Raw genomic sequence first — 26,323 nt, forward strand, 5'->3', positions numbered from 1 at the left:
CTCGCCTGTCACCAAGGGCTCACGCCCTGTGTCCCAGGAGCTCATCCCCTCTATTGCATTGGGGCTGCTCCGTTTCCACAGGGGTGTACGTCAGGGGAGGGCTGTTTTCCTATGTGGTTTGAATGATCCTGCCGTCCACCTGCAGGTTTGGATCGAGGCTGGCCAGATCCAGCCCGTGACCATCGAGTGCCGTTCTTGCAGCGCCCTGTCGAGCTATGAAATCAGCAGGAGCGTCCACGTCACTCTGGCTGGACAGTGCCAGAGCTGTGACAACAGGACCATAGTGAGATTTGCTTTGCTGATGCATGAAAAGTCCAGTATGGAGCCACTTGTACTTTGCTCACACCCCAGCTCCTGCCACTTGGGAGGAGGTTTGGTGGTTTGATTTTAATGCGCACCCCAGTGGAGAGATCCCTGCTCTCCAAGCACTGCTCTCCCCCCACCCCCATTCCTCGCCCCATAAATGCCCGTAGGCTCATGGTGCTGCTTTGAGCTTACAGTTACGAGTGACCCTGCACTGACTGGAATAGCCAGCTGATCTGTGGAGCTTGAGGGAATGTGAACTCTGATTAGCCATACTCGAGGTGCTCCGGCCCACGAGGAAAGGGGGTGTTACTGGGGAAAGGGTGCTGGGAGATAACTCAGAGAGGATAAATCTTACAGCAGAAGGAATGGTTGAGTGACTAGACCAGGAAATTGGAAGGCAGGACTGCTGGGTTCTAGTTCTGACTCTCTGGGTGACCTTGGTCAAGTCATGTAACCTCTCTGTGCCTCAGATTTCCCCTCTTTAATTTTAGGGATAATGTGCCCGCCGGGTGCTGTGAGGCTCCATGCATTGGGATTTGTCAGCTCTGGGAAAGGCTTGGATGATGGGCACTATAGAAGGGACAGTCTGATTCTCTGGGCACCCCTATTGGGCTGCTGTCTCACCCATGTCTCTGTCTTTGACCCTTGCAGTACAAGTGGACGGCTCAGAGTTCAGATGGACAACCTTTGACCCTGGACCATGTGACCACCTCCACGGGGGACTCGAACCGGGACCTGGTGATCAGACAAGGGGTCCTGCGGGATGGGGTGAATTACTCTTTCACGCTGTCAGCCTCCCAGCCTGGCGGGGAGCTGCAGGGGGGATCCAGCATCACTCTGACTCCCAACAACCCGCCCAGGGGAGGGGTCTGCACTCTGACGCCTGAACACGACCTCTACCTCCTGGAGACCCTGGTCTCATACCAGTGCACAGGTAACTCTGCCAGAGCATCCTTTGGGCAGCTGCCCCCCACGCATGCACAGGGCAGAATTTGGTCATTTGGACACCAAAGAGTACACAGTGCCATCGAAAAGGGAGAAGCTCCCAGCCCAGTGCAATGTACATGGGAGGGTGAGAGGGATATTCAGTCCGAGTCCCCGGTACAAAGCCCCCAGGGTGGGAGCGAATGGGCATGCTGACGATGCACCTGGCCTGGCTAACTGTGACTATGGCAAGGTGCGGATCTGGGTTCTGTGCATATAATAATGGATAGACTCTCAGGGCCTTGGGAGGTGACAGAGTCTCTGGGGCCGGCTGCCAGCCTTCTGCACTTGCCTGGTTAAGCCAGGTGATTTTGACATGCTCTTGGTGCTCCGTATTGCAACATATGTTAGCAATAGCTGCAGAGCCCGACGCGGCACTGGGAACACAGGGAGGCCTGAGGCTGAGAGTCCTGCCAAGAGAGGAGGGAGGAATCAGTTGGGCTGCGAGCCGGGGGATTTGGCAGGTCGCACATGCAACCATGGCCTGAAGGAGCCCAAGATGCAGTGACTGGGTGGGTGCCCGTATTCTGGACTCCCAGCTAAGTCACACTTGCTCTTCCTCCGTCCATGTCTCCCTTCCCTGCTCTCTCAGGCTGGGTGGATGAAGATAGCAGCCCAGTGCAGCTGATTTACACCCTGATTGCTGAAAGGTGTCCCCCCGACGGCAGGCACTGCCAGCACTTCTGCCTCTATCGCGGGATCAAATCTTCCTTCGGCACCTTCCTCCCTGCGGCCACAGGTGGCAGGCACACCGCTGTCAATGTCCTGGTTGAGCTGGAGGACTCGCAAGGGGCGAAGACCCTGGCCCTGAATCAGTGAGTGTGGGCAGATCCAGGAGGGGCGCGCACGAGGAGATGAGCCTGGCCGGTGTTCGGCACAGGTGTGCGTCCTGGAAGCTGAAAGATCAGAGAGGCAACCGATAGTGTCTTTGGACTATGCTTTGGATTCGAAAATGGCTCCACTGACGGGTCCAAAGCTCCCACTGTCCCCGGCTGCTGGGAGGAATGAAGCCTTTGGAGTTGGCTGGGATAACTTTATTTCCTTCCTTCCTTCCTTCCAGGACCCTGCCCCTCGCCATGCCGGTCCTCCCGGCGGGCTTCCCGACCGTCACCAGCTGGCTGAAGAACAAGAGCCAATCAGCACTGTGGGGTGTGGTCCAGCAGGGCAATCCCCAGGAGGTGATCCCATACTCCCTGGCCCTCATCACCGTGCTGAATCAGGTAAGGGCTCCGCTGCGGTAGCCCCCTTCTTCCTTGACACCTGCATGCACACGCCCATCCCCTCTCCCAGCAGAGTGCCTCGCTCACGAGTGCTCGTGCGTGTGCGTGTGTGCTCCAGAACTCGGGCAGCCAGGGCAATGAGGAGGAGCTGAGGGACCGGATCGCCATCCGCAGCAACGTCACCGCAGCCCTGGCCTCCCTCAGTATCTCCAGTGTGAAGGAGGTTGCCCAGCTGAGCGCGGTGCTGCAGCAGTGTGTGGTAGGACCTGGCTCTTATCTCTTTTCCCCTGACTGTCACTCCCGTGGCGGCAGACAGGCTCCTTGCTTTGAGGAAAGCCCCTTCTCCTCAGCCTCCCTTTCCTCGCTGTCTGCCTCCGTTTTCCCGTGCACCAGACTGAAAATGTGCCCCTTTGGGTGGGTGTGAATAGCCCCCTGGTCCCCCCCATGTGCTCGCAAAGCCCCCTGGCATGGGGCTGTTTGTTGTGGAGGCAGGGCCTCCTCTGGGACAGCTGCCTAAGGAATGGGCGGAGAGGGAATCCGGGAGCCCAGTGCCCCCCAACCTCCTCCCATCAGGGTGAAAGAGCAGGGTGCAGGAGAAGAGGGACAAGAGAGTATGCGGTGATGGCTCCTGCTGCCTGGGTCAGTGGAGAGTTGGAGAGAGGCCTGGGAGACAGAGAAGTGAGCACGTCCTGCTGGCACCCTGTTGCAGGGCGGGCAGACTGGGTAGGGCTATAGGGACAGGGAGGGGCGCGGCAATGGTGGGTGCTCTCTCAACGCCTCCCCGTCTTAGACGGAAGAAGGGAGGAGTGGAGTGGGGTGGGGAGATTGGCAGGTCTTGGCTGGCTGCGGCGGTGACGGAGAGTGGGAGTCAGGGGCGAGCAAAGTCTGCGGGATGCGACCGTGATAGGGGGAGAGTGAGGTGGGGAAGCTGAGGCAGGTAGGACAGATCTGCTGGAGTGTGACCTGGGGGCCCCCTTTCCTATCTTCAGGCATTCCCAGGAGAGCTCAGCCCCGAAAGCCAGGCCAGGACCCTGGCAGCAGCCCAGAGAATGATTGAAGTTATCAGCTCGGAGACGGAGGAGGGTCACGAGACGCCCACCTCCGCTGGCAACAGCATCCTGGGGATTCTGGGTAAGCAACGAGCCACCTCAGTGTGATAGGCGGGACTGGGGCGTGGGAGGCAGCAGGGCTGTATCCCTGGGAGTCCATGACTCTGCCCTCTTGCCACCGACTCCCCCAGTGTCTTGGGCAGCTTTCTGATCCAGTAGCAGCCCAGCTCTAAGTGCCTCAGTCAGGCTCGGTGATTTTGGGTGCTGCAGATGTGGCCTTGAGGACACAGCAGCCTTCTGCTTCCTGGACTGTCGTTCTCAGCAGCCTTGCCAGGCCTGAGGTGAAGTCTGACACTAAGGGGCTCTGTGCTGCTGGTGGGGCTGCTGCCCTAGTGAAGGGAGATGTGAGGACAGGTGGGGCCGTGGGAGGAACAGGGGAAGCAGCAGGACTCTAACCGAGGGGTGTGAAATCTTTCCCAGGGAGCACATTATCAGCACTGGACACGGCCCCCCACCCACCTCTATCTGGGACCCCTGGTCTCAGCACGGCCTTGACCGCCTTCAACCTCACCCGGGCCTTGATGAAGTCCCTGATGAGGTCCCGGGTCCTGAATGAGGAGACCTTGTCGCTGTCTGTCTCGGAGATCCGCACACAGGGCAAGAGGGCCGACTCCCCCAACCTGCTGTGCCAGGCGCCCTCTGAGCGGTGTCTCTTCTCCGTGCCCAGCGCGGTGGCCGGGCAGCTGGCAGGGAGCCAGGAGGTGGTGCAGGTGCTCATGGACATCTCCGTCAACCCTTTCCCGTTCAACTACTACGCCAACTCCTCCATCTCCACCCGCCTGGCGCTGCTGGAGTTCACCACTCCTGGAGGGGCGCCCATCCCAGTCTCCAACCTGGCCGGGGAGAGGGCTATCGGGCTGAGGCTGCCGACGGGGCAGCAGGAGCAGCGGACCTCTCCCCCGACGCTCCTCCTCCTCCCTCCTGGGGAGTCAGTCAATTTCACAGTGAGGGCCTCAGCGGGAAGCCATGCTGAGGGGGTGCACATCCGTGTTGGCGTCACTGTGCAGGAGGGTGAGTCGTTAGCAGGACAAAGAGCTGCTCGTGGTCTGAGATGGGCAGAGCTTTGTCCAGCTAGTGGAGGGGGGCAGTTTGATGCAGATTAGCACTGGGGTTCCCTCTTCCTCTTGCATAGAGGCACCATGACCCTCAGCTACGGCATGGGGGACAATAGGGATCCGAGTGATAGCCAGAGACTCTCCACAAGCTGCCCTTTAGGACTCATAGAGCCGGTTTGTAGGCAGGCCCCTAGGGGGCGACACAGCCACAAACCCTGGAATGAGCCTGATGCCATCAGCAGAGGGCAGGGATCCACCTGTTCACACACATTCCCTCTGGTGCGTGCCGGAGTGCAAATGGAGGCTACAAGTGACATGGGTTTGGTGACTCGCAGTCAGCTCAGTTTGTTGCTTTTCTCCGCATCAAACACCCAGATTCTCATTCGGGTGAGGGAAGTGACCCTTCCAGATCAGTCCCCTTCCTTGCTGCTGTGCCCTTCCGAAGCACAGATTCCCCATGCCCAGGTAAATAAGTGCCAGACCTGGCTGAATATTTCAAGCCCATGGGGAGTGACCGTCCCTCTCCTTACAGGTTTTGACCCTAGCCAGGAGAGCGAGCCCTCGATCCATTTCTACGGGCACTACACCCTGGTTCCCAATGAGTTCCACTACGCCTGGAAGGAAGAAATCATCTTTGACAGCCTGCAAGGAGGCAGCAGCAGGGAGGTCACCATCTTGCTTTCATCTCCGTGAGTATCCATTCACCCCCTGTGCTGGAATTTGCAGGTTCCTTCCTGCAGCATTGCTCTCTGGGGTTTGAGGGCTTCACCTGCCTTATGGACGGGGCCGGGGGAAGGATTAGCAGGGTATTTGGGAGCTAAGGGAGAGGGGAAGATCCATAGCTCTTAACCACTATAGGGCAACAACCTCAGTGCGCACAGCTGTGATGTTACTTTGCTTGGGTTGCACGGTGCACCCCTTTTTCACTGGCTTTGTGGAGCCTGAGGATGGGGTTTAAGGGGCCCTCTGCAAAGTCAGGTGTGGGGGTGGGGGGAAGGCAGATGCCCACTGTGTGGTACATTTGGGGTGCGGTGGGGGCCAGTCAGGGTGCCTGGCATTGCTCCAGGGAGCATCAGCAGGGCTTGGAGGAGCTCAGAGTGCTGCCGTTGGGCAGGGCTGGGGGTTTGGATCGGGGGCTTTTGGCATGGGGTTTGGAGGTGCAGGATGGGAGTCAGAAGGTTGGATCCCTGTGTTAACGTTTGCTAACCAGGCCAGCAGGTTGGGGAGCTCATAGGCACAGCAGGCAGGGAAAGTGTGATCACAACATGGGGCTGGTGCAGCCCCACACATGGAGTATGGCTGAGGCCAGCCCTGCTTGCGGGACTTGCCTGATGGTAGCTCAGCGTCCTGGCTGAATCCCGGGGATCTACGTTGTGCCACATTCCTCCTGCAGTTTGCTTTAGATCGGCTGCCCTTCACTTCCTGTCCTAAACTGTGCATCTGTCATGGTAAACAGTGGCTGCATCCTGCCCCAGGGGGGCTGCACTTCAGTGGTGTGTGAAGTCTGTAAGGGGGGGTGTTGGCATCCTTTGTATTGAGTGATGCTACTGAACCGTAAGCTCACTCCTGTGCTGTCCCCTCTCCCTTCCAGCCACCGCTTCAACGGGACGCTCCGAGACTATCACGTCAACATCACCAACCGCTTCTCCCAGGCACCCGTCAGCGCCGCAGTCACGGTCTTTGCCAGCCTCTGCCAGTACTTCCACTTCCCCAGCATGCAATGGAGCACAGAGGGCCTGAGGCCAACAGCCGCCACCAGCCAGAAGGAGATTGTGTGCCTGACAGAACATCTCACCGTCTTCGGAGCCAGTCTCTTTGTGCCACCTCACAGCATCCTCTTCCTGCCCCCGGTAAGCCAGGCCTGGCCGTCCTGGGCATGCAAGGAGGAGATGGTTGGTTACTGTCCCTGTCAGTGTAATGGTGACAGCTGGCACCTTGGCCAGCACCCGGGGACCTCCAGAGCTAAAGCTGCGCTTCTGCAGCTTGAGCTGATGAGCCAGGCTGTCGCAGCTCCTATCCTCTGTGGCTATGATGGGGAGCACGTAACACACACGGACCAGTGACTGCATTAGTGGCAGCCTGAGACCCTCTGCAGGCAGAACGCCCGTCAAAGGCAGTGGGGGCTCCCTGTGCGAAGAGCCAGGCTGTAGAAGCAGGAAGCCTGGTCTCCACACTGCATGCTCGATCAATTGAGCCTTATTGAGTGTGCTATCCTGTAACTGTCTGCTCTCTCCCAGCGAGGAAGGACCCGGCTCACCTGGGTCTAGAACTGGTGGGGGGAGTGAAATTCTCCCCTGTGCAGAGGGGACTAGGCTAAGGGCTAGACACCACCTGAGCCCATGTATGCCCTGATTTGAAGACTTCAAGGAGACTTGAATGGTGCATAACAGGTCTTAGGCTGTGACGCCCCCAGCCCCCGGTGAATTTCCTCATCAAAGAGAGGGAGAGGGGAGATGATGAAGGGAAAGCAAGACTCCCTTGTGCAGTGATCAGCAGCTGGATCTTGGCTAGGTCTGCCATGTTCGCACCCCGTGATTGAACATAAAGACCAACACTGTTGCCACCAGGCTCAGGTTCAAAGTCAGTTTGGTCTGTTGGAGAACAACTCGTCTCCTATTTGATCACGTCACCAGCAGAGACGTGCATTACCAGATCTGTCTGAATAGCCACTCCTGCTCTGGGGTAGTGTTTTAGGATCAGAGTTCCCCACTGCCCCATGCCCAGGAGCTTCCATTTCCAAGTAAAATGAGCCGCTCTCTCATAGTCGAAGGTAGGAAATTGGAGGAAATATTCCCTCCTGGTCCTTCGGGGCTGTTTTCCTTTTAGTGCTCCCAGCATGCCAGATCTCCCTCTAACAGTGGTGGCCGTTGGTCCGCAGGAACCCACAACTACTCCATTCTTTAATTTATCTGAAGGGGTTCAGGTGCCCAGATGCCAGAGTGATGGGCACGTTGGAATTGCTGTAATGACAATGAGGGTAGCACAGATGCTTCCTGCCTCTTGCATCTCCAGGGGCGGATGGGTGGGTAGCACCCGATGGAGCCCGCCTCCACCTGCTTCTACCCTCACCTGTGTTGGGGTTTCAGAGCAAGCGCTCCAGGCAGGCTCCGCTGGTGGTGATTACCTGCTGCGTGCTCTTCGCGATCTACCTGGGGATGGTGCTGATCGCCCACAAACTGGACGATATTGACATCACCCGGGTGGGCATCGTCCCTCGCTGCGGCCAGCCCGGACGGTACAAGTACTGGGTAATGGTGAAGACTGGCTGGAAAAGAGGATCAGGTAGAGTGGGCGGGCAGCCCCATTCCTCTCCCATCAAGGGCCGGATTGCAGGAGGTTGGGAGGAGTGATGTGAACCTTGAGGCAGGCAGCCCTGATCTAGAAAGCTTCTGAAGAGCAGAGGTTGATCTCTTGATCATGCTCCATCGTTCCAGCCCAGTGGCATCAGTCCCTCGATGGATCTGTGTGCACGAAAAGCCCAGAACGGAATGGGCCTACAGCATTAATTCCTCCCTTGCCCCAGGAGCGGTGGGCCGTCTCTGAAGACAAGGCAGGGTTCATTGGTGGAGCTGTGTATAGTGCACGTAGGGGGATAGACAGGAAAGGGGAGGCCCAGGGTAGAATAAATTGGGGAAACCATACATTTCCCCAATGCCTGTTCGAGTTTGCTCCTCTTTCAGGCAGCTAGACCAATGCCCCTCTCCCACACCACCTGGAGGCATCCAATTGTGTGCACTTAAAGGCTGAAACATCTGTTGTGTCAGCCATTGGCAGCCGAGTTGGATTGTGGTGGGACAAGGTGGGTGAATTCTGATGGGGATAATAGATACGTCAGCTATCACGTTACACGTCTGTTCTAGGTACCACTGCACATGTAGGGATCAGCTTATATGGGCTGAACAAAAGTGGCTCTCGCCACCTGGACAAGGGCTGGGCCTTCCAGAGAAACAGCCAGGATATTTTCCAGGTGGAGACTGACGCAAATCTGGGAGAGATCTGGAAGATCCGCATCTGGCATGACAACACTGGTAAGGCACACATCGGCCATGGATTTCTCCGCATAAACTCTGCACGGCTCTTGCCATGTTCTGGGGTCAATGGGACACGTAGATTCTTTACGTGTCATTAATGTTTCATTAGTAGTGATTAACTCTGTTAATTTTCAGACTAGCCTTTATGTCCCAGGGCATGATTTTTCCAAAGTGACTAGAGATTTGGGGTGCCCTTAAATGAGGGGTCTCCAATTGGGTGCCCAAAATCACAAGTCACTGCTAAAAATCTTGGCCACCCCAACTATAAAGGGCCAGATCCTCAGCTAGTGTCAATCAGTGTAGTTCTATTGACTTCACGGGCGCTGGGCTGATTTCCACCAGCTGAGGGTCTGACCTAATAAAGTTTCCTTTAAACTGAAGCCAGCAAATTCAGAGTTAAAGCTCAAATCCTATCTTTAATTTGTCTCATTGCACCTATAATTTAACAGCACATCTGGTATAAAGAGGCGCCCTCTGTTCTTTGCAAGCCATGTGCAGACCGGTGAATTGTGTACAGTGATTAGCTTTAGCCTTGAGTTACCCCGATTTTGTGCCTTAGAGCTGACCGATAGCATCAGGACACATTTTCGTGTTTAACTCCATCGTGCTTTCTCTTCCCTGGTTGTGGCCTGCATGGTGTGCATAATGTGTCTGGTACACACTTACATTTCAGAGCAAAATGATTCACTTTAATGACCCACACAAAAGGGTGAGGGATCAAAGGCAGCAGTGGTCTTACTAATTTATAAGTCAGCCCATCCCTCACTAGCAGTTCTACAGACACAGCTTTGGCTCAGTCCCAATAAAAGACCATTGCAAGCTAGAATGTTAATTACAACAATGTATCCATGTATTGTTACCGTCATTCTATATTTGCATGATTGTAGCATCCACAGTGCACTAGCTACTGTCCCACACATATTGGGTGAGATGCAGTTGCTACTCCAAAGAACTCACAAACTAAGTTTCCAAGCGCTTCTGACCAAGAGAAACTCAGTAGCTCACTAGAATAGGTTAGCCTCTGTACATCCATCCTGAGAACTAATCAGCTTCTTAGCTCCTGGATTACGTTGCAAAGCACATATTGTAACAAGATGGCCATGGACTCCTGCCTCAGGTGAGAATGGGACAGAGGCTAGAGTTCTCCTCTCCATCTCCCTCCATTGAAGGATGACTGAGCAAAGAAGTGAGCAGCCAGGATATAAATCTATTTGTAACTGTCCTGGGAAGGCAGTCATTAGAAACGCAGGTGCGTCATTCTCTCCTCCTCTGTGTCCCCAGGGCTGGACCCTTCCTGGTACCTGCAGCATGTCATCATCTGGGACAGACAGACCGACCATATGTATTTCTTCCTGGTGGACGACTGGTTGTCCGTGGAAAATGAGAAAAACGAAGGGCTGGTTGAAAAGGAAGTCTTGGCTGCATGTGAGCATTGCCCCTGGGGCTATGTTCTAGGGGCAGTCCAAAGAGTCCCTTAGCATTATTACGGCAGTAGCACCAGGAGGCCCTGACCCAGGTCAGGAGCCACTGTGCTTGGTGCTGCACAAACACCAGTACGCAACCGTCCCTGGCCTAAAGATCTGACCGTGTAAATAGACGAGGCAGACCCAGGGCAGGAGGGGAACTGGAGACACACGGAGGGGAACTGACTTGTCCAGGATTGCACAGCAGGTCAGCAGGGAATCTTGAGTCCCAGTCCAAAGCCCTGCCCGCTAGGCCACACGCTGAATGTGATCTTAGTGGACAATGGAGATGGGTATGAGGACACTAGAAAGGCTGGCCGTGGGCGGGGAGTGAAGGTATCTTTGGCAGCGCGAGTGCTGCTGGTGCCCAGACTAACTGGAAGGAGTTCTCTAAGTGATGGTGGCAATGGAGACACCAGAGAAGACAACGGGAAAAGAACTCATGGTGGTGATCAAGCGAGAAGGAAGGTGTTGGTGATGGCAGAGGTGACAGCTAGAGGGAAATGCCCACAGGAGGGGAAGGAAAGTGGGGATAGAATCCCCAAGGAGGAAGAGAAGGGAATGCTGATCATTTGCATTATGCCGATTCCAGGCCCACAGGAGCTGAGATGCTTCTCTCGAGTTTTCCCTGCTCAGCTGCGTCTTGGCTTTTCTGATTGGCACGTGTGGCTCTCCGTCTGGGGCCGCTCTCCCCACAGCCGCTTCACCCGGGTGCAGAGGATTACCTGCTGCGTGCTTGCTGTGTACCTCTTTCTGACCATATGTGTGCTCTGGTATGGAGCCATCGGAGTTGAGGGCTACAGGTGAGTCCCACTGCATCTCTGTCTCTTACAGGAGGGTTTTGTGCAAGAAGACAGAAAGAGACGGAGGGAGGGAGGGATGGAAAGTAGTGAGTGAGGAAAGGGAAAACCACTGGAGCTGAAATTTTCAAATGAGTTCAAGGGACTTAGGCACCCAAATACCACTGGATTGCAATGAGATTTGGATGTCTTAACTCTCTTAAACTCCTTTGAAAATCACAGCTTGAATGGTGATACAGGTGCTGAGGAAGTATCTGATGCTTTAGACTCATGGAACTGTAGGGCTGCAAGGGACCTCAAGAGGTCATCTAATCCAGCCCCCGGTGCTGAGGCAGGACCAGGTAAACCCAGACCATCCCTGACAGGTGTTTGTCCAACCTGTTCTTAAGCTCCAGTGATGGGGATTCCACAACCTCCCTTGGAAGCTTATTCCAGACTTAATGACTCATAATTAGAAAGCTTTTTCTAATATCTAACCTAAACCTCCCTTGCAGCAGAGTAAGCCCAACACTTCTTGTTCTACCTTCATGGACCTGGAGAACAATTGATCACCGTTCTCTTTAGAACAGCCCTTCACATATCTGAAGATTATCAGGCCCCCTCAGTCTTCTTTCCCCACGACTAAGCATGCCCAGATTTTTTTAACCTTTCCTCATAGATCCTCAGTCTTCGTGTGATGGCTCTGCGCCCAGAGGGGCCTGTGCAAAATGTGGGCCACATTTGTCTGGAACCACTCCCTATTAACACAGGACTCTTCGAGTCACCACGTTCTCTTCTGGCTTTGTTTCTCTCCAGTAGTGTCCCCCTGGGGAGCCAGGCTTCAGTGACGGCAGAGAGCATTGCTGTGGGGATGGTTGTGTCTGTGGTGGTCTTCCCAATACAGCTTCTCTTCACCTTCATCTTCAGGAAAACTCACAGCAAGGTGAACATCTAATCAACCTCCTCCCCGCAGCTACATGACCCACCAAACCTGCTGCTACAACCCCACCAGGGTCCATCCGTCCCCACCCTAAGGGACGGGAAGTTTGGCATGATCAGAGTGAAGGACCTCTGCAGTGCCTGTTTTGTGCATAAATATTTAATAATACATGCCAGTATCCAGGGTTGTCAGTCAGATCCCTTTTCACCGGCACAAAATCCAGGTAATCTTTTCAAGGACGTGCTCTGAAATGTTGCCATCTTATTTTACAGACACGGTAGGAAGACGAGGCTAAAATATACAGCCAAAGATAGTGGAAAATTAGAGTTGGTCAAAAAATCGGGTGTGATTTTTGTAAAAAATTTGTCTGTTTTTCATAGAAATTAAAAATTTGATTTTAAAAAAAACCTTCATCAAAATTAAGAATTTCAAAATGTTGACCAGATTTACATATAAGCCCTTAAGGCTGTTTATAGAACAGGGTTATAATATTATTAATAGTAGTTATTTGTACTAGGAGCCTGTCTTGGACCAGGACTCGATTGTGCTAGGTGCTGTACAAACACAGAACAAAAAGACAGCCCCTGCCTCAAAGAATTTACAATCTGAGTATAATAATAGGAGAACTGGAAATTATGCAGAAGAAATTCTGCCATGAGCACACACAGCTGCCAAGCTCTTCCACATGATCTGACTTCCAGAGGCTCAGTTAGGGAGTAATGACAGTACCTAGCTCTTATACAGCACTTTTCATCACTAGCTCTCAAATCACTTTACAAAGGAGGCCAGTATCATTCTCCACATTTTACGGGTGGGGAAACTGAGGCACAGGGAGGGGCGGGGACTTGCCCAAGGTCACCCAGCAGGTCAGTGGCGGAGTCAGAAACAGAACCAGGTCTCCCGTGTCCCTGTTCAGTGCACAGTCCACTAGACACTTGTCTGGTTTCAGAGAAACAGCCGTGTTAGTCTGTATTCGCAAAAAGAAAAGGAGTACTTGTGGCACCTTAGAGACTAACCAATTTATTAGAGCATAAGCTTTCGTGAGCCACAGCTCACTTCATCAGATGCATATCGTGGAAACTGCAGCAGACTTTATATATACACAGAGAATATGAACCAATACCTCCTCCCACCCCACTGTCCTGCTGGTAATAGCTTATCTAAAGTGATCATCAGATGGGCCATTTCCAGATCACTGATGATCACTTTAGATAAGCTATTACCAGCAGGACAGTGGGGTGGGAGGAGGTATTGGTTCATATTCTCTGTGTATATATAAAGTCTGCTGCAGTTTCCACGATATGCATCTGATGAAGTGAGCTGTGGCTCACGAAAGCTTATGCTCTAATAAATTGGTTAGTCTCTAAGGTGCCACAAGTACTCCTTTTCTTTTTGTAGACACTTGTCTGTCACTTAGGGGAATTCTCTCGATGCCGAACTGAAATTGCAATAGTAACTCTTAGGGTCCAGCTGTCAGACCCCCTGCCTCCATTTGTGCACTTGCTGCTTCGTATGTGCTCACTGACATCTGGGCACACACTAGCATGTGCATATGCAGGTGACCGAATCTAACACATGTCAACATCTTCCGAGAAGGGCAATGCGCCAGTGCAAAGGGACTGGGTTGGAACCTGGTTCTAGGCATGCCCTCAGGATGGTCACAGCCTCTGGGCAGGAAGCACTCCTCATTCCTCTGTTTGACAGGTGGTTGTGGAAGACCCCAACCCACCTGTGCAGGATTCTCAGACTGTGGAGATGGATGTGTGCCTGGAGCACGCTGACCGGGGCAGCTCCTCCTTCCTGTCTATCCCAGGCGGGGTGGAGTCCATCATGGACGGGAGCTCTGTCAGTGGTGTAAGTGAAAGGCCATTCTATGGGCACCTTTTGGTGACGTACAGAGAAAAGGCCCTGGGAGGTGAGGGGCTACGTGTCTGTCTGTCTCGCTGCCCTCCCAGGTGAGCACTGTATTTCTAGACACACACCACTGCCCTTGGGCTTTGGAAAAGATGACTTCTCTGAAAACTGAGCTCTAGCAAAGGAGCCAGGAGTCAGGATGCCCTGGTTTGCAGATGGGGTGGGTTTGCTCACTCTCTGGAGGTCAGCACCATTTTCAGCCCAGGCCATCCTACCTGCTGAGTAGAGTCACTCCTTAACTCTCCTCGCAGAGCCCTCATCCCTGACCCCTCTGCTTTCAGAGCTATGAGAGTGCAAATACAAACCCTCACTGGTCTAGTGTGGGCAAACCCAGTGTCTCCAGCTACCAGAGGCAGGTCCCGCGCAGAGGGGAGAGCCCCTCACACTTCATCCTGAAGGCTTTTCTTAATCCTTTCATTGCTGGACTAGAGTAAAACAGGGTGCAATCTCAGCAGCACCCTCTTTCTCTGTTATTGGAAGCTTCTCTTTGGTTGGATGCAAGGAAGGGTGTGTTCTCTAAAGGGCAATGGTCATTCATATAAAGAGCTTCATAGGGGGCTGGAAGCCAAAGGGAAACAGATATCTTGCTCTAAGGCAGGATGGGTGCCAGGGGACACTCTCCAGGAGTCCTGTTGACCATGTGGCTTTTGTCTCCCCTCATAGTTCATCTGCACCCCCCTCATCCCTTCCTTTTCAGGAGTCACCTGGGAGTAGGAGGCCAGTGTCCACCCAGGAGAATCGCACCGAAGTGGGCAATGCAAGGTACTTCTGCAGCAAAGGGGGCTGGACAAGGGGATGCAGTGCCCTTAATTGAAGGAGATTCGTGTCTATCCTGAATCAGTGCTTTAGGGGGGACATGGCTGCAGAGAGGCAGATGCAGGCAGGGGGCTGATGGGGTGACCCTCTCCTTTCTTCCAAGATGGGGATGACAGAACAGCCCCAGTAACACACCCATGCTGGCAAGAGAGCATCAGGTCTCTGCTTGCTGGTGAAAATTAACCCATTATATTCTGAACCAAAGCATTGTTGGAAAAACCTGCATTCAGGCATTTGTAACTTAACTCCCCAGCCAGCTCCGACTACATCCCATTCATGGAAGGACTCCCCAAGTCAGCTTTACATCGAGGGAGAGCTCAGCCTCTGTGCTTTAACGAATCTGCAGTTGCGCTGGCATCCGGCAGATACAGTAACCCTGGTTGTGCGGGCCTGGAGTGGCACTGGAATGGCTGGTGCAGCTCTGCAGTCGGGCTCTGATGCCAGTAATCCAGCCAGCCAGGGCGGTAGGGGGCTTGGCCAGAAGGATGGGGCTGCAATGCAAAGCATCAAGGAGGGTCCCGGTGGGGAAACTACAAGGCAGCTAAGATGAGGAGACTCCTCAGAGCTTTGACAAGTCTATGGAGATATCTCTGTGGGTGGAAGGGGTCTATAAACCCTCTCCAGCTGATGTCTGGACTGAGGAATTTGCACAGGCCCATAAAAAGACAGGTGACAAATGCGAGCCCCATGCAGCAGAGGGGACACGGGGCCTATGTTAATAGGCTGGTCTGATGGTTAGACTGCAGATGACAAATTCATGACCGATGACCGGCCAGGCAGGAGGGCGGTTCCTGTCCAAACCCAGAACTGTCACACTCTGAACGTCCGAGCCAGGAAGGGACCTCCTTTGCACTAGGACCAGAGCTCAGCAGTGTGTCGCCCCTTTGGTTCTGCAGGGTCGCGAAACACTGGCCCTCCTGCGACAGCATCTTCGACATCCCAGATCTTCTGAACTCAGATCCCCTGGTGAGCCAAAGTCGGATCCTCAAGAGGAAGAAGGCCTTGCTGAAGCTGGGAATTGAGTCCGCATCCAGCTCTGATGATGACCCCCTGTCCTTCTCCTTAGGGGACTCTGAGGATAGCAGGAGAGACAGCCGTGGCGACCGCCTCACCCACTCTGGTACCCCAAACAAATCTCCTCTCTCCTTTTCCTCCTCCCAGCCTCCCCCTCCCCCTGCCATCTTTGTTCTCCAGCTCAGGATTCACAGTGTGCAGGTCCAGCTTTAGTGTGACAAATGCATCGGCTGCTACAATAGACAGAATGGCCCTGGCTCCTACTGACGCCGAGGGGAGTTTTGCCATTGAGCTCAGTGAGGCTAGAACTGAGCCCAAGGTGCTCCTGTCTTTCCTCTCCTGCCCTGGCTGCAAAGCTGTCTCACTGAGCACCATCCTCTCCCTCTCCACTTAACAGAGGAAGATTTGCTCAACTCCATCATAGCTGAGACTCAGTGGAGCAGCTCCTCAGACTGCGTCACGTCCGACAGCGGCAGGTTCTCGCCCCGAGCTGAGGCGGATCTAGTCTCCGATGTGTACGTACCCAGGCCCTGCTCAGAGCACCCCCAAAAAACTAAGTGGGGAGCCCAGGCCAGAGAGATTCATAGAGCATAAGGCCAGCAGGGACCATTACGATCTAGTCTGACCTTCTCCGAGATCGTTTCTCCTGCAGCTGCACTGCCAGGAATGGGACACCTGTAGACCCTGACCCCGAGGGGTGGTGCTTTTTGTGAGCTCAGAATTCAGAGCCCAGAATTCTTGTTCTGTTTTCTTTTAGTTTTGGGTATTTAATGTCCCGCCCATCTCCAAGGGCTCTGGTGCAGCTCAGGGGGCCTCTCCCCAGTCCCAGGCTCAGTGGTTGATGATCATGAACCACCATCTCTCTCCCATTACAGTATGGAAAGTTCCTGCAGCACCTGGTCCGATGGCATCCCAGAGCAGGGGAGGAGCGGCTGGGGTTTCCTGCACAAGTCCTTCTCCTATATCTCCGCCCTGACAAGCCCTGGCAGCGCGCTGCACCCTGATCCAGAGCCTCTGTCTGCCCCAGTGTCGTCCTTCTCCACCCGGATCGGTGTGTGAGGCACCTGGAAAAGGGGACCCACCCTTAACTGAGCTGGACCAATGGGGCTGAGGTGGGGGGAAGGAAGAGAATTCCTGCCTGTGAGAATGGTTTCGCATCGGGGGGACCCTAAGGCTGGGTCACTGCGGGGATCTAACATCTGTTGGCAACTTGCAGGTCATGGTTTGAACGCCTCTTCCTCCCGTTCTTCTCTGACTGCTCCAAGCAGAGATTGCACCTAGCACCCCCACGGTACCACCTGGGAAGTGAACGGTGCATCCCTGTTTCCTGCCCCACAGCACCAGTTTGGGAGGGAAGCCAAATCTCGCAGCTGCGGCCCACATGCCTGCCGCTGGGCCACCACATGCTTGGCGAGAGCAATAACTCCAAACACAGGTTGAAACGGCTGCATCTCCAGGGAGAGGCAGCAACCAGGGAGGAGAGGGGAGCCTGGATCCCAGCGCAGAGGAAGGGAAGCCAAGTGAAAGCAGCTGGATTGGTTTCTATAGCCCTAGAAATGCCAAACCCTGCCCCCGTGCAAGGGGAAGCAGTGGGGCTGCCCCAGTGCTGTGGGCAGGGGAGGGTAATGTTGAGTCTGCAGGGTCCAAGTGATGATGGGGGTTTAAACAACAACTCTGGTTGCTTTTCCTGCAGGGGTTTCCCGCAGACCCTTGGAGTGGCTCTTCCCTGGCTGGGTGCTGCCCATGACCTATGCTTTCATCTTCCTGCTTCTAGCAGGCTGCTTCACCGTCACCATCCTCTATGGCTCCTCCCTCCATGACCACACTGCCCTAATGTGGCTCATCTCCTGCGTCTTCTCCTTCGTCACCTCCTTTGTGCTGCTGGAGCCACTGAAGGTAACTGCCCCTACTCCTCTCAGCGCTGTAGATAACCCTCCGGCTTTGCCCATTCCCAGCCCTTTCCAGCTGAGAGCCACACAACATTTTGCAGACATCTGTTATTTCACAGCACCCTTAAGGTGGGATGACGCTGCCCCCATTGTCAGATGGGGAAACTGAGGCAGGGAAATGGTGAATGACCTGCCCAAGGTGACACAAGTGAGTGAGTGGCCAGTGGGGATGGAACTCCGGAGACCTCAGTGCAGATCCTCCTGCACACAGACTTAGAGGAGGGACTGTTTCACACTCGCCCATTGGCTTTGTTTGAATCCCTGCTTACTACTGACTCACTTGTGTTACCTGGGGCAAGCTGCTGGCCCTCTCTGTGCCTCAGTTTCCCAGTCTGTAAAGTTGGGGCAGTGTTGTCCCAGTTATCCCAGGAGGCTGGATGGGAGCTACTGCATACCCTGCTGGAATCAAGCCGGGGGCATTCAGTGGAGATTGGAGACTTTGCCCTCCCCCACTGAGGGTTTATTCAACACCCCTCCCCCTTCACTCTGGGCATCCCCCACTTCCACCCATGGGGCTTTGCTCTGTGGGTCGGGGTGACTAGCTGCTCTCTGCGGCCTTAGAAGAGTAACAGCCCCTGGCCCTGGAGAGCTGGGTCTCAGACACTCTCCACTGTCCTGTCGTGGCAGGTGGTGCTGGAGGCCCTGCATGCTGCTCTCATCACCAAGCCGGTGGACAGTGAAGGAGAGGGGCTGGTGGAAGAGCCGCTGGTAAAGCCAATGCCCGAGCGCATTGGGAAGGTGCGAGTGCCCTGTGGATACGGGCTTCTCCAAGCCAAGGAGGAGGCGAGGAAAGTGCGGGCACTCCGAGCGCTGATGAGGGTAACGCATTCCCCTGGGACTCGCCCCACCTCACTTGGCTGCTGCTAAGAAGCCAGTGGGGGACCCCCATCACTCAGCTCCTAGGGAGTCCTTGGGATGCCGAGGGAGGGATACAGGACATTCACGGAGTGCCACACTTATGCTCTGAGGAACGGCCCAAGGGGAATTTAACCTAGACCCTTCTTTTCTGCTGTCCCCATTCTCTATTTTCACCCGCAGCTGCATTCCGGCTGGGCAGTGAACCCTGCCTGAGGGCACCAGCTCTCCAGTTACAACTTAAGGGCACCAGCTGGCAACTGAACCCAGCCCCTCCTTCCGACCGCAGTGCCAGTGTTATAATGCACCCCCCGTGCTCAGAGCTGAGCTACAGGAGAGCACCAGTTTACTGGCAAGAGAAGGAGGCCAGTGTGGATTTTTATACATCACCCAGGCCCAGAAGCCTTGGCTGTGTTTTGTACCAGAAGCCAAAGGGGCCGCGGCGGCAGGGGTGGGGTGGAGGATGTGTGATGTATTGAACTAAAAGGCAGAATCACAGCTGGAAGGGCTCACTGTGGCCACTAGATGTCAGTGTGAGTTTGGATTTGTGCTGTTTAGCTGCACCTGAAGAGAGCTGGATTCCGTCCAAACTCCTGGCTTTCTCCAAAGCTCGTGATGCAGGGCTCTGGGCCTGATGGCCAGGCAATGAAAAGCTTCCCATTGTTCCAAGATTGTCCAAGATGGGGTTTCTAGCATCTTCCTCTGGAGCATCAGGCTCTGGCCCCTCTTGGAGACAGGAGATGAGCTCGACTGACCCTTGGCTTGCCCTTGTATGGCAGTTCCCATCCTGCGGAATCCCCTTTATCAGCCCATGATCCAGCTTTCCTTACCTGAATGCCTCCATTTTCTCCCTCTCCCCAGAGCTGTCTCACCCACATGCTCTTTCTCCTGGTGGTTCTGACTGTCAACTACCAGAGCTGCGTCCACCACCGCAATATCCATCTCCTGCACGCTGCTGTCAGACAGGCCGTCGCCGCCCCAAATAACAGAGGACTCAACTTCTCCTCTGTGCGCAGGTGAGGACCCCAGGTGGGGTAAGGGGCGGAGCAGTGATGTGGTGTTGTAGCCTGTTGTTCAGCTGTTGATTGATGCCCTGAAGCCTGAGTATGTAGAGTTGTATTATACTGAAGACCCCACATACTCATGCTTCCGGGCATCAATCAACAGCTGACTAATAGGCTTCAGGAAGAAAATTTCCCCATGTGCCGGTTATGACATAACTGCCTTCTGCAGTGATGCTGGTCACTGGAGATGGGATTATGGGCTAGCTGGACCACAGTTCTGGTCTAAGACTGTCTCTGTCCCTGGAGTGAGAACACCTGAAATCTGTGGAGTTTTAGGGTACCAGGCTGGAAACCTGGTGGTGGCTTTGATGCAATTTAAATATGGAATGTTTTTGACATGAGTTACCATGGAACTAATGACCCCTAACGCAGCATCCCCTGTATGTTTCTACTGATAGTCAATGTAATTCCTTCTACACCACCCACACATTGTTTGTTTTCCTTGTGCTGCAGGTTTTGAATGGCCGGTGCAGAACTTGTAAACACTTTGGGCCAAGGCCTGTTGTTTACAGTATATTTGTACAGCACCTCACACAACGGGGCCTCCAGGCACTATGTAATAGACAAATAATTTCACTGTAGAAGTAGCAAGGGGGAAGCTGGAGCTGGATAGGGGTCAGCTGGTGATGGGTAGGAGGCAGTTTGGAATTTTGGGATAATCTCATTTGAGCTGGATGGTTTTGTTCTGAGTTTGTACAGCGCCTAGCACCATGGGGCCTTGGTCCACGACTAAGGCTGCAAGGTGCTGCCACAATACAAACACTAAATAATACTAATGATCAGCGGTGAAATGGTTAACAGGGTTGATATTTAAATTGCCCCCTTTAGATTTCAGAGTTAACCCACTGAAACGAATGGGGCAGTTCACCCCTTTCAGAGCATGTCAGGCTCTCTGCAGACTCAGGGAAGACGACGCTAAGTTGGTTTGTGCTCAGTTCCTATTTTCATGGTTATCTTCACAACCATCAGGGCTACAAACATACTGACTTAAATAAGGAAAGCTGAGAGTCCACAACAGGACTCCACTCAGCTGGGCATGTTCTGCAGGGGTGGGATGGTGGGGTACACAGGGTGCCAGCCAGTTATACTGCACTGGGGTGAAATGCACCTGTTCCCCTGGCCTCTTTGTTTTGCAGTTACACCGACACGTGGGAGTGGATAGACTCTGTGTTACTGAGCTACCTCTACAACAATCCCCGACTGACCCTGGTTGGGGTGCCTCGTCTCCGGCAGGAGAGCTCTGCTGAGAATGTACCTCTGGATCTGGGTGAGGGCTGGTAAAATCACCCCCTACTGCTGGCTGGGAGAAGGGTATTGGGTGGGGAGGAATGTGGGCCCCAAAATGGCACCAGCCAGAGAGAGTCTGCTGCTCCATTTTAGCTAGCCTGGAGTATAGACCTGAAAGAAAGCATCATCCCCCATTTGACAGGTAGGGAAACTGAGGCACGGGAGGATTATGACAAGCTCAAGATCATGCAGTGTTACCAATAACACTGAGGGTTCAGATTCCCTGTTCACTGCTCTAACCACTAGAGAAAGTTTAGGGGGTACTGATGTTTCTAACTGGTTTATCTCTACAGTCCCGGGGGTTGAAGCCTGTGTGTAATACTGGGTTGGGGGGGTCACAGCCCAGCAGCCACTTCCCCAAACACTGAGCATTGAAGGGCGGCGCACAGGGGAATGGAAAGGCAGGAAAGCCTGCAGGTCCAGACATGGGCACAGAGGAGGTGAAGTCACCGGGGAGATGGGGACAAAGGATCATCCCAGTGGCTATGGGATATCACTGGACACATCCAGGCATTGAATCTTGGTGCAGGGCTGGAACTTCCTGAGCCAACAGAGGCTGACTGTGCTGCGAAGGGAGCTCCTACAGAAGGAGGGTGGGGGACAGGACAGAGAGCCCTGCTCTTGATCCTGCAGTCCTGCCTCCCACTGACCTTCATGGGAGTTTGGTCTGAGTCAGGAATGCAGGCTCAGGCCCCCCTTTTGATGCTTTGGAGCAAGCCCTGCTGGCCAATGTGGGAGGGCGAAGATGGGGGAACACCCAGCTGAACCCTAATCAAACAAGGAATTGGGATTGGAAGGAGGGGGTGGAGGGCAATGGAGGAGGTGGAGGACACAGGCTAGGTGCAGAGGGGAGACACTGGGATAACCTAGATCTGGAGAGCAAAATAAGGAGTGTTGTTTCTAAATGGGCATCTGAACTTATTAATGTGCAACCCAAAATCTCGTCCTCCCCCTCTGGTTTTCTGCACCCTCAGTGCTCCCCCAACCTGGGCTTGGGTCTCTCTTGACACGTCACGTCACTAACAGAACCTGTCTCCTCTGCCACTTGTCAGCGCCCAGAGCAGAGGTTTCCAGGAGTGGCCAAGTGGACAGAGACGCATGCTCTGATCCCAGTCTCCAGAATTCATCCCATGACTCTATCGGGTAAGAACGCTGGCACGGGGCGGAGTGGGCACTAATTGGCAGCTGAGAGCAGGAATGGTGCAGTTATGCAACCAAGACGCTTGGCTGTGGATTTCCGCTTCTGGGCTCCCCGTCCCATGGGTCAGCTCAGGAGTCCCCAGTCTAGTAGCCCCAGGTTGCTTCACACTGAACCACCAGGAAGGTTCCACTTTTGTTTTTACAAGAAACTCTTCCAGGGGAGTGTCCCAATCCAACAATGACTCCATGGGGGACGTGATTTACCCCAGTTCTTGCCCTCTTTCCCCACCCAGGGCTGTGGCATCTCCAATTTCCCTGAGTGCTAGCTGACAATCAGCAGTAAGGTTCCTTCTATTTAGATAGCAGTCGTTCGTAGGACTTGAAGGGACCACGACAGGTCATCTAGTCCGGTCCCCTGCACTGAGGCAGGACTAAATATTCAGAAGGATCCCAAAGCATTTCACAAACTATGGACCTGATCCTGCAAGTGGCTGGGCATCTGCAACTTCCATTAACTTCAGTGAGTGGTGAGGATGCTCAGTACCATCCAGGAGGCGCTCAACACCTTGCAGCCGCAGACCCCAGGATAGATGAGATATAGCTATATCACACATAGGAGACACTGGAACGCAGCAACTGTGTCACAGCCCACAACAACGACTACGCAATTGCACAAGAGAGGAAGTGAAGGAGAAGACCACAGCCAGCTGGAAATACAGAGCAAATCCAGGGAGGCAGAATATGTGCCTCCTAGGTTGGAAGTTGGCCATGACACAAGGATTAAAGATCTCGTCTCTCACTGAACAGGCCATGCAGTCTTTAATAACAAGTGGCCATGAATTTCAATTCACGTATTACCCAAAGGTCTATGCAGAAGCACTGGGTCACTAGAGACTCAGATAATAGGGTTATGGCCTGAATCCCTAGCTCACCTGTTTGCAGCACCCTGGGTTTTCCCTGGAGGTATCCCATCTAAATGTGGGGCTGGTCCATCCCTGTTCTAGCTTGGGATCTGACCAGATCACAGCCCAAGTTAGGGCTCCCAATCCAGCCTCTCGCTCACTCTGTTTCACAGCTACATTTTCTGGTCTCCCCATCCATTTCTTCTAGCTTTTGGATTTGGGGGCACGTCAGAGTTTACCACACTAACACTGGCTGCTGGAGGGAGCTTGGAAACAGCTCTGCCAAAGCCCAAAGGACACTGGCTGACCTGCGAGCCAGCAACTGGATCAACAAAAGGCTAGTCACTCAGGGCCTTACCTTTTTCTTTGACAACTGGGCTGGGAAGTGGAAATTGAAATTAATTTCAGTAGGTTTCACAGCATCATTTTGGGTGCTTTAAGTGCTTACCTGTGGGAGGGAGGGTTATTGCATGGCTATTTCTCCCCTGCAGTTGCTCTGTCTGTCTAGCCGTCTGAGTGGGACATGACCATCCTGAGAGTGCAAGGTGATGTCAGTTGTTCTCTCCTGTTGTGCGGTGGCCACTGTTGTTCCATTGCCCCCATTCCCTTGCTCTGAAGTGGAGCGGAGCAACTCCAGATGACTCAGAGAAAGAGAGAGATCCTCCAGGCCACGGAACTGCACAGTGCAATGGCCAGAACTGCTGAGCCACCGACTGGCACGGGCTGGAGAGCAGACTGTCAATTTAATCACCAAAACCAATCTGGTTGAGGGCACATTGCCAGCGGTGGCCACTTAGAATAAGGGAGCAAACCCCTGGGGATGGAGGACCTCCAGATGGGAAAATCAGGGTTTGTGAGGACAAAATGCACTGTTGTTTCCACTGCATCTGGGACTCCTTGGGACCCAATAACTTTGCAGCTGGCTCACATGCTATATATACACCATTGGCTGGGGTCAGTAGGTTTCACAGCATCATTTTGGGGGTCCCTGACTCTGAGTCTGGCTGCCAGGGGGCCGAAAGGCAGCATGGCTGAGACCCTGATTTAGGGTAGGAATTGAGGCTCTCAAAATATTCAGAGGATCCCAAAGCATCACCGTAAGGCTGAGATCACCCACAGAAATGGTTCAGTTCAACCTTGCTTATCCGAATGGCATGAGAGAGGCTGAATAAATGCAGATAATGGCAACATTGGGAGTTTCTGGTGTAATTTATAGATGGCAGGTGATTTGCCTCTGTGGTGGATAGCTGACGTAGCATTGTATGTCTGTACACAGCCTAGGGAATCTGATGGCTAGTGACCTGTTAGGGGTATCCCAACTTTATCCCTGAAAGTGGAAAGTCGAAACAGTGTTTCCCAGCAATCAGATTGAAATGTCCCCATTAGGAGGACCAAGAATTGGGCCCAATTACCCAGCATTCCAGAGCCCTGGAAAATATTTCTTCTCAGCCCGCTGTTCTTGGCTCTCTCCCTGCACGACAGGACCAGAGCTGTGTTTCTGGAGTTTACCCAATACAACACTGATGTCAACCTGTACGTGGCCGTAATGCTCCTGCTCGAGCTCCCGTCAGTCAGACCGGCTGTTCCTTCCATCCTCATCCTACCCTACCAAATGCTGCGCTTACATACGCGGCTGGACCTTCCACTTGCCCTTGTGGTATGTACTCTGCGTTGCGAGATGCTTCCAAGGCTCGGGGCTGTCTCCCAGCAGAATGGAGCCAATGTTTAACCCGCTCCAGTGGGCCTGCTTTCTCCAGAGGTGGTGTCACAAACAGTCTCAGCAGGAGGAGTTTGCTGTATGATATCATAGGTGTCTGCAGGGAAACCTTAGCTCCGCAGTGGTAGCTAACTACAGTCCAAATAAATGTTTGCCTGACTGTATGTGGGTCTGTGGTGGTTACAGTCTCTGATTAGATGAATCCCAGGAGTGCATTCCCAATGGATATTCCAGGGGGATCTATCCAAGGCTCTGCTTCCTAGTGACAGGGTGGTGTACCTTGGCTCTCTGGTCCCTTATGATGTGGCACACAACAGAGTAATTCCTGTGTGCAGTAGCTACTCTGTATCTGTTGGGATGATGCTAGTTACCTGCTCTGTTTGTTTAGGCTTCAGAAGTAGCACCATAGCTACCAGGTTCCTGCTGTATCCACCTTTGTCCTTGCTACTTAACCCAATGTGCAGCAGGAAGGCAGATTCTTTTCTCACTTGCTCTGGCTTCTTTCAGGTCTCCCTGCTCGTCTTCAGCGTGGCCTTTCTCCTGCCAGAGCTGTCGCTCTTGTCTCAGGAGGGGGCCTCCTGTTTGGGTCAGAGCCGCTGTTGGCTCCAGCTGCTCCTGGCGCTGCTCTCCATTGCAGTTGGCGCCTTGCACTTTGCGCACATCTGGCTGGCAGATGTGCGGCTCAAGCATTACCGGGGACACCGCCAGGCTTTCACCAGCTTCTATGAAGTGGCACAGCTGGCTCGGATGGAAGTCTGTCTCTCAGCCCTGCTGCTGACCATCACCACGCTGAAGGTGAGTGAGCGCACAGAGTTCTGTGATTCCCCAAGGTCACATGTCACGTCAGTTGCAGAGCTAAGGATGGAACCCAGGAGTCCTGACTTCCACTCCCCAGCTCTAACACCTCCCCAGGGTCCTTCGGTGTATGTCGGGAACCCCATTCCCAATGTTCCAAAGTTGCTGATTAACAGCCTGGCTCATCTCCCACAGAAATCTCAATCGGAGCCTTTCCACTGGTTTTCTGTTCAGTCTGAGCCCTAGTTCACATGTTGTGGGAAACATTTGATCTACTCAACAGCCATCACTAGAAAGCCACCTGGGTGTTGTGCATAGGAATAAATCAGGGCCGATCTTGATCTCCGTTACATTGGTGTAACCCCTCAACCATTGCCAGGCTGCATGACCTAAACACATTCCAGATTCTCATCTGCCATCACCAGCATGCGAGGGCACCTGGAAATGGGCTGGAATTTGTAGAGAGATAAAAACATAAGAACCACCATACTGGGTCAAACCAATGTTCCATCTAGCCTAGTATTCTTTCTCTGACAGTGGCAGTGCTAGATATTTCAGAGGGAATGAGCAGAACAGGGCAATTTTGAATGATCCATCCAGTCATCGAGTCCCAGCTTCTGTCACTTGGAGGTTTACACCCGCATGGGGTTGTCCCTGACCATCTTGGCTAATAGCCATTGATGGACCTATCCTGTGTGAACTTAACTAATTCTTCTTTGAACTCAGTTATACTTTTGGCCTTCATAACATCCCCTGGCAATGAGTTCCACAGGTTGACTGTGCATTGTGTGAAGAAGTACTTGCTTTTGTTTGTTTTAAACCTGCTGCGTATTAATTTCATTGGGTGACCCCTGGTTCTTGTTACATGAAGGGGTATGTGATTGGACTCGTGGTGCCTTCAGCAATCACAACCCTTGCTGCCAGCTGTCCCTAACTCCCTTGGGTAACAGTCCCCACCGCTCACCCCAATGGAGAATTATGTG

General features: G+C 53.6%; 1 protein-coding gene across 2 annotated transcripts in view; it reads left to right on the forward strand.

Moving 5' to 3' along the window:
* LOC311530513 (polycystin-1-like) overlaps positions 1 to 26,323 on the forward strand; it is a 61,353-nt gene that overhangs the window by 29,978 nt on the left and 5,052 nt on the right. Inside the window, exons 18-44 of one of the 2 annotated variants that reach the window (XM_084647202.1) lie at positions 146 to 283; positions 958 to 1,240; positions 1,883 to 2,105; positions 2,351 to 2,510; positions 2,629 to 2,769; positions 3,500 to 3,641; positions 4,040 to 4,630; positions 5,207 to 5,363; positions 6,266 to 6,524; positions 7,761 to 7,956; positions 8,535 to 8,702; positions 9,987 to 10,130; positions 10,761 to 10,971; positions 11,767 to 11,890; positions 13,592 to 13,741; positions 14,499 to 14,563; positions 15,514 to 15,737; positions 16,029 to 16,146; positions 16,507 to 16,682; positions 17,325 to 17,527; positions 18,208 to 18,399; positions 19,297 to 19,451; positions 20,636 to 20,766; positions 21,761 to 21,929; positions 23,037 to 23,165; positions 24,311 to 24,485; positions 25,053 to 25,340. In XM_084647202.1, the coding sequence (XP_084503328.1) occupies positions 146 to 283; positions 958 to 1,240; positions 1,883 to 2,105; positions 2,351 to 2,510; positions 2,629 to 2,769; positions 3,500 to 3,641; positions 4,040 to 4,630; positions 5,207 to 5,363; positions 6,266 to 6,524; positions 7,761 to 7,956; positions 8,535 to 8,702; positions 9,987 to 10,130; positions 10,761 to 10,971; positions 11,767 to 11,890; positions 13,592 to 13,741; positions 14,499 to 14,563; positions 15,514 to 15,737; positions 16,029 to 16,146; positions 16,507 to 16,682; positions 17,325 to 17,527; positions 18,208 to 18,399; positions 19,297 to 19,451; positions 20,636 to 20,766; positions 21,761 to 21,929; positions 23,037 to 23,165; positions 24,311 to 24,485; positions 25,053 to 25,340 (5,112 nt within the window). Of the gene's footprint in view, positions 1 to 145; positions 284 to 957; positions 1,241 to 1,882; positions 2,106 to 2,350; positions 2,511 to 2,628; positions 2,770 to 3,499; positions 3,642 to 4,039; positions 4,631 to 5,206; positions 5,364 to 6,265; positions 6,525 to 7,760; positions 7,957 to 8,534; positions 8,703 to 9,986; positions 10,131 to 10,760; positions 10,972 to 11,763; positions 11,891 to 13,591; positions 13,742 to 14,498; positions 14,564 to 15,513; positions 15,738 to 16,028; positions 16,147 to 16,506; positions 16,683 to 17,324; positions 17,528 to 18,207; positions 18,400 to 19,296; positions 19,452 to 20,635; positions 20,767 to 21,760; positions 21,930 to 23,036; positions 23,166 to 24,310; positions 24,486 to 25,052; positions 25,341 to 26,323 lie in introns of both variants that reach the window. The other variant, XM_084647203.1, reaches the window with a different exon arrangement.

This window comes from Lepidochelys olivacea (assembly GCF_965140295.1).
Source record: "Lepidochelys olivacea isolate rLepOli2 genome assembly, chromosome: 14".
Classification (NCBI taxonomy): domain Eukaryota; kingdom Metazoa; phylum Chordata; order Testudines; family Cheloniidae; genus Lepidochelys; species Lepidochelys olivacea.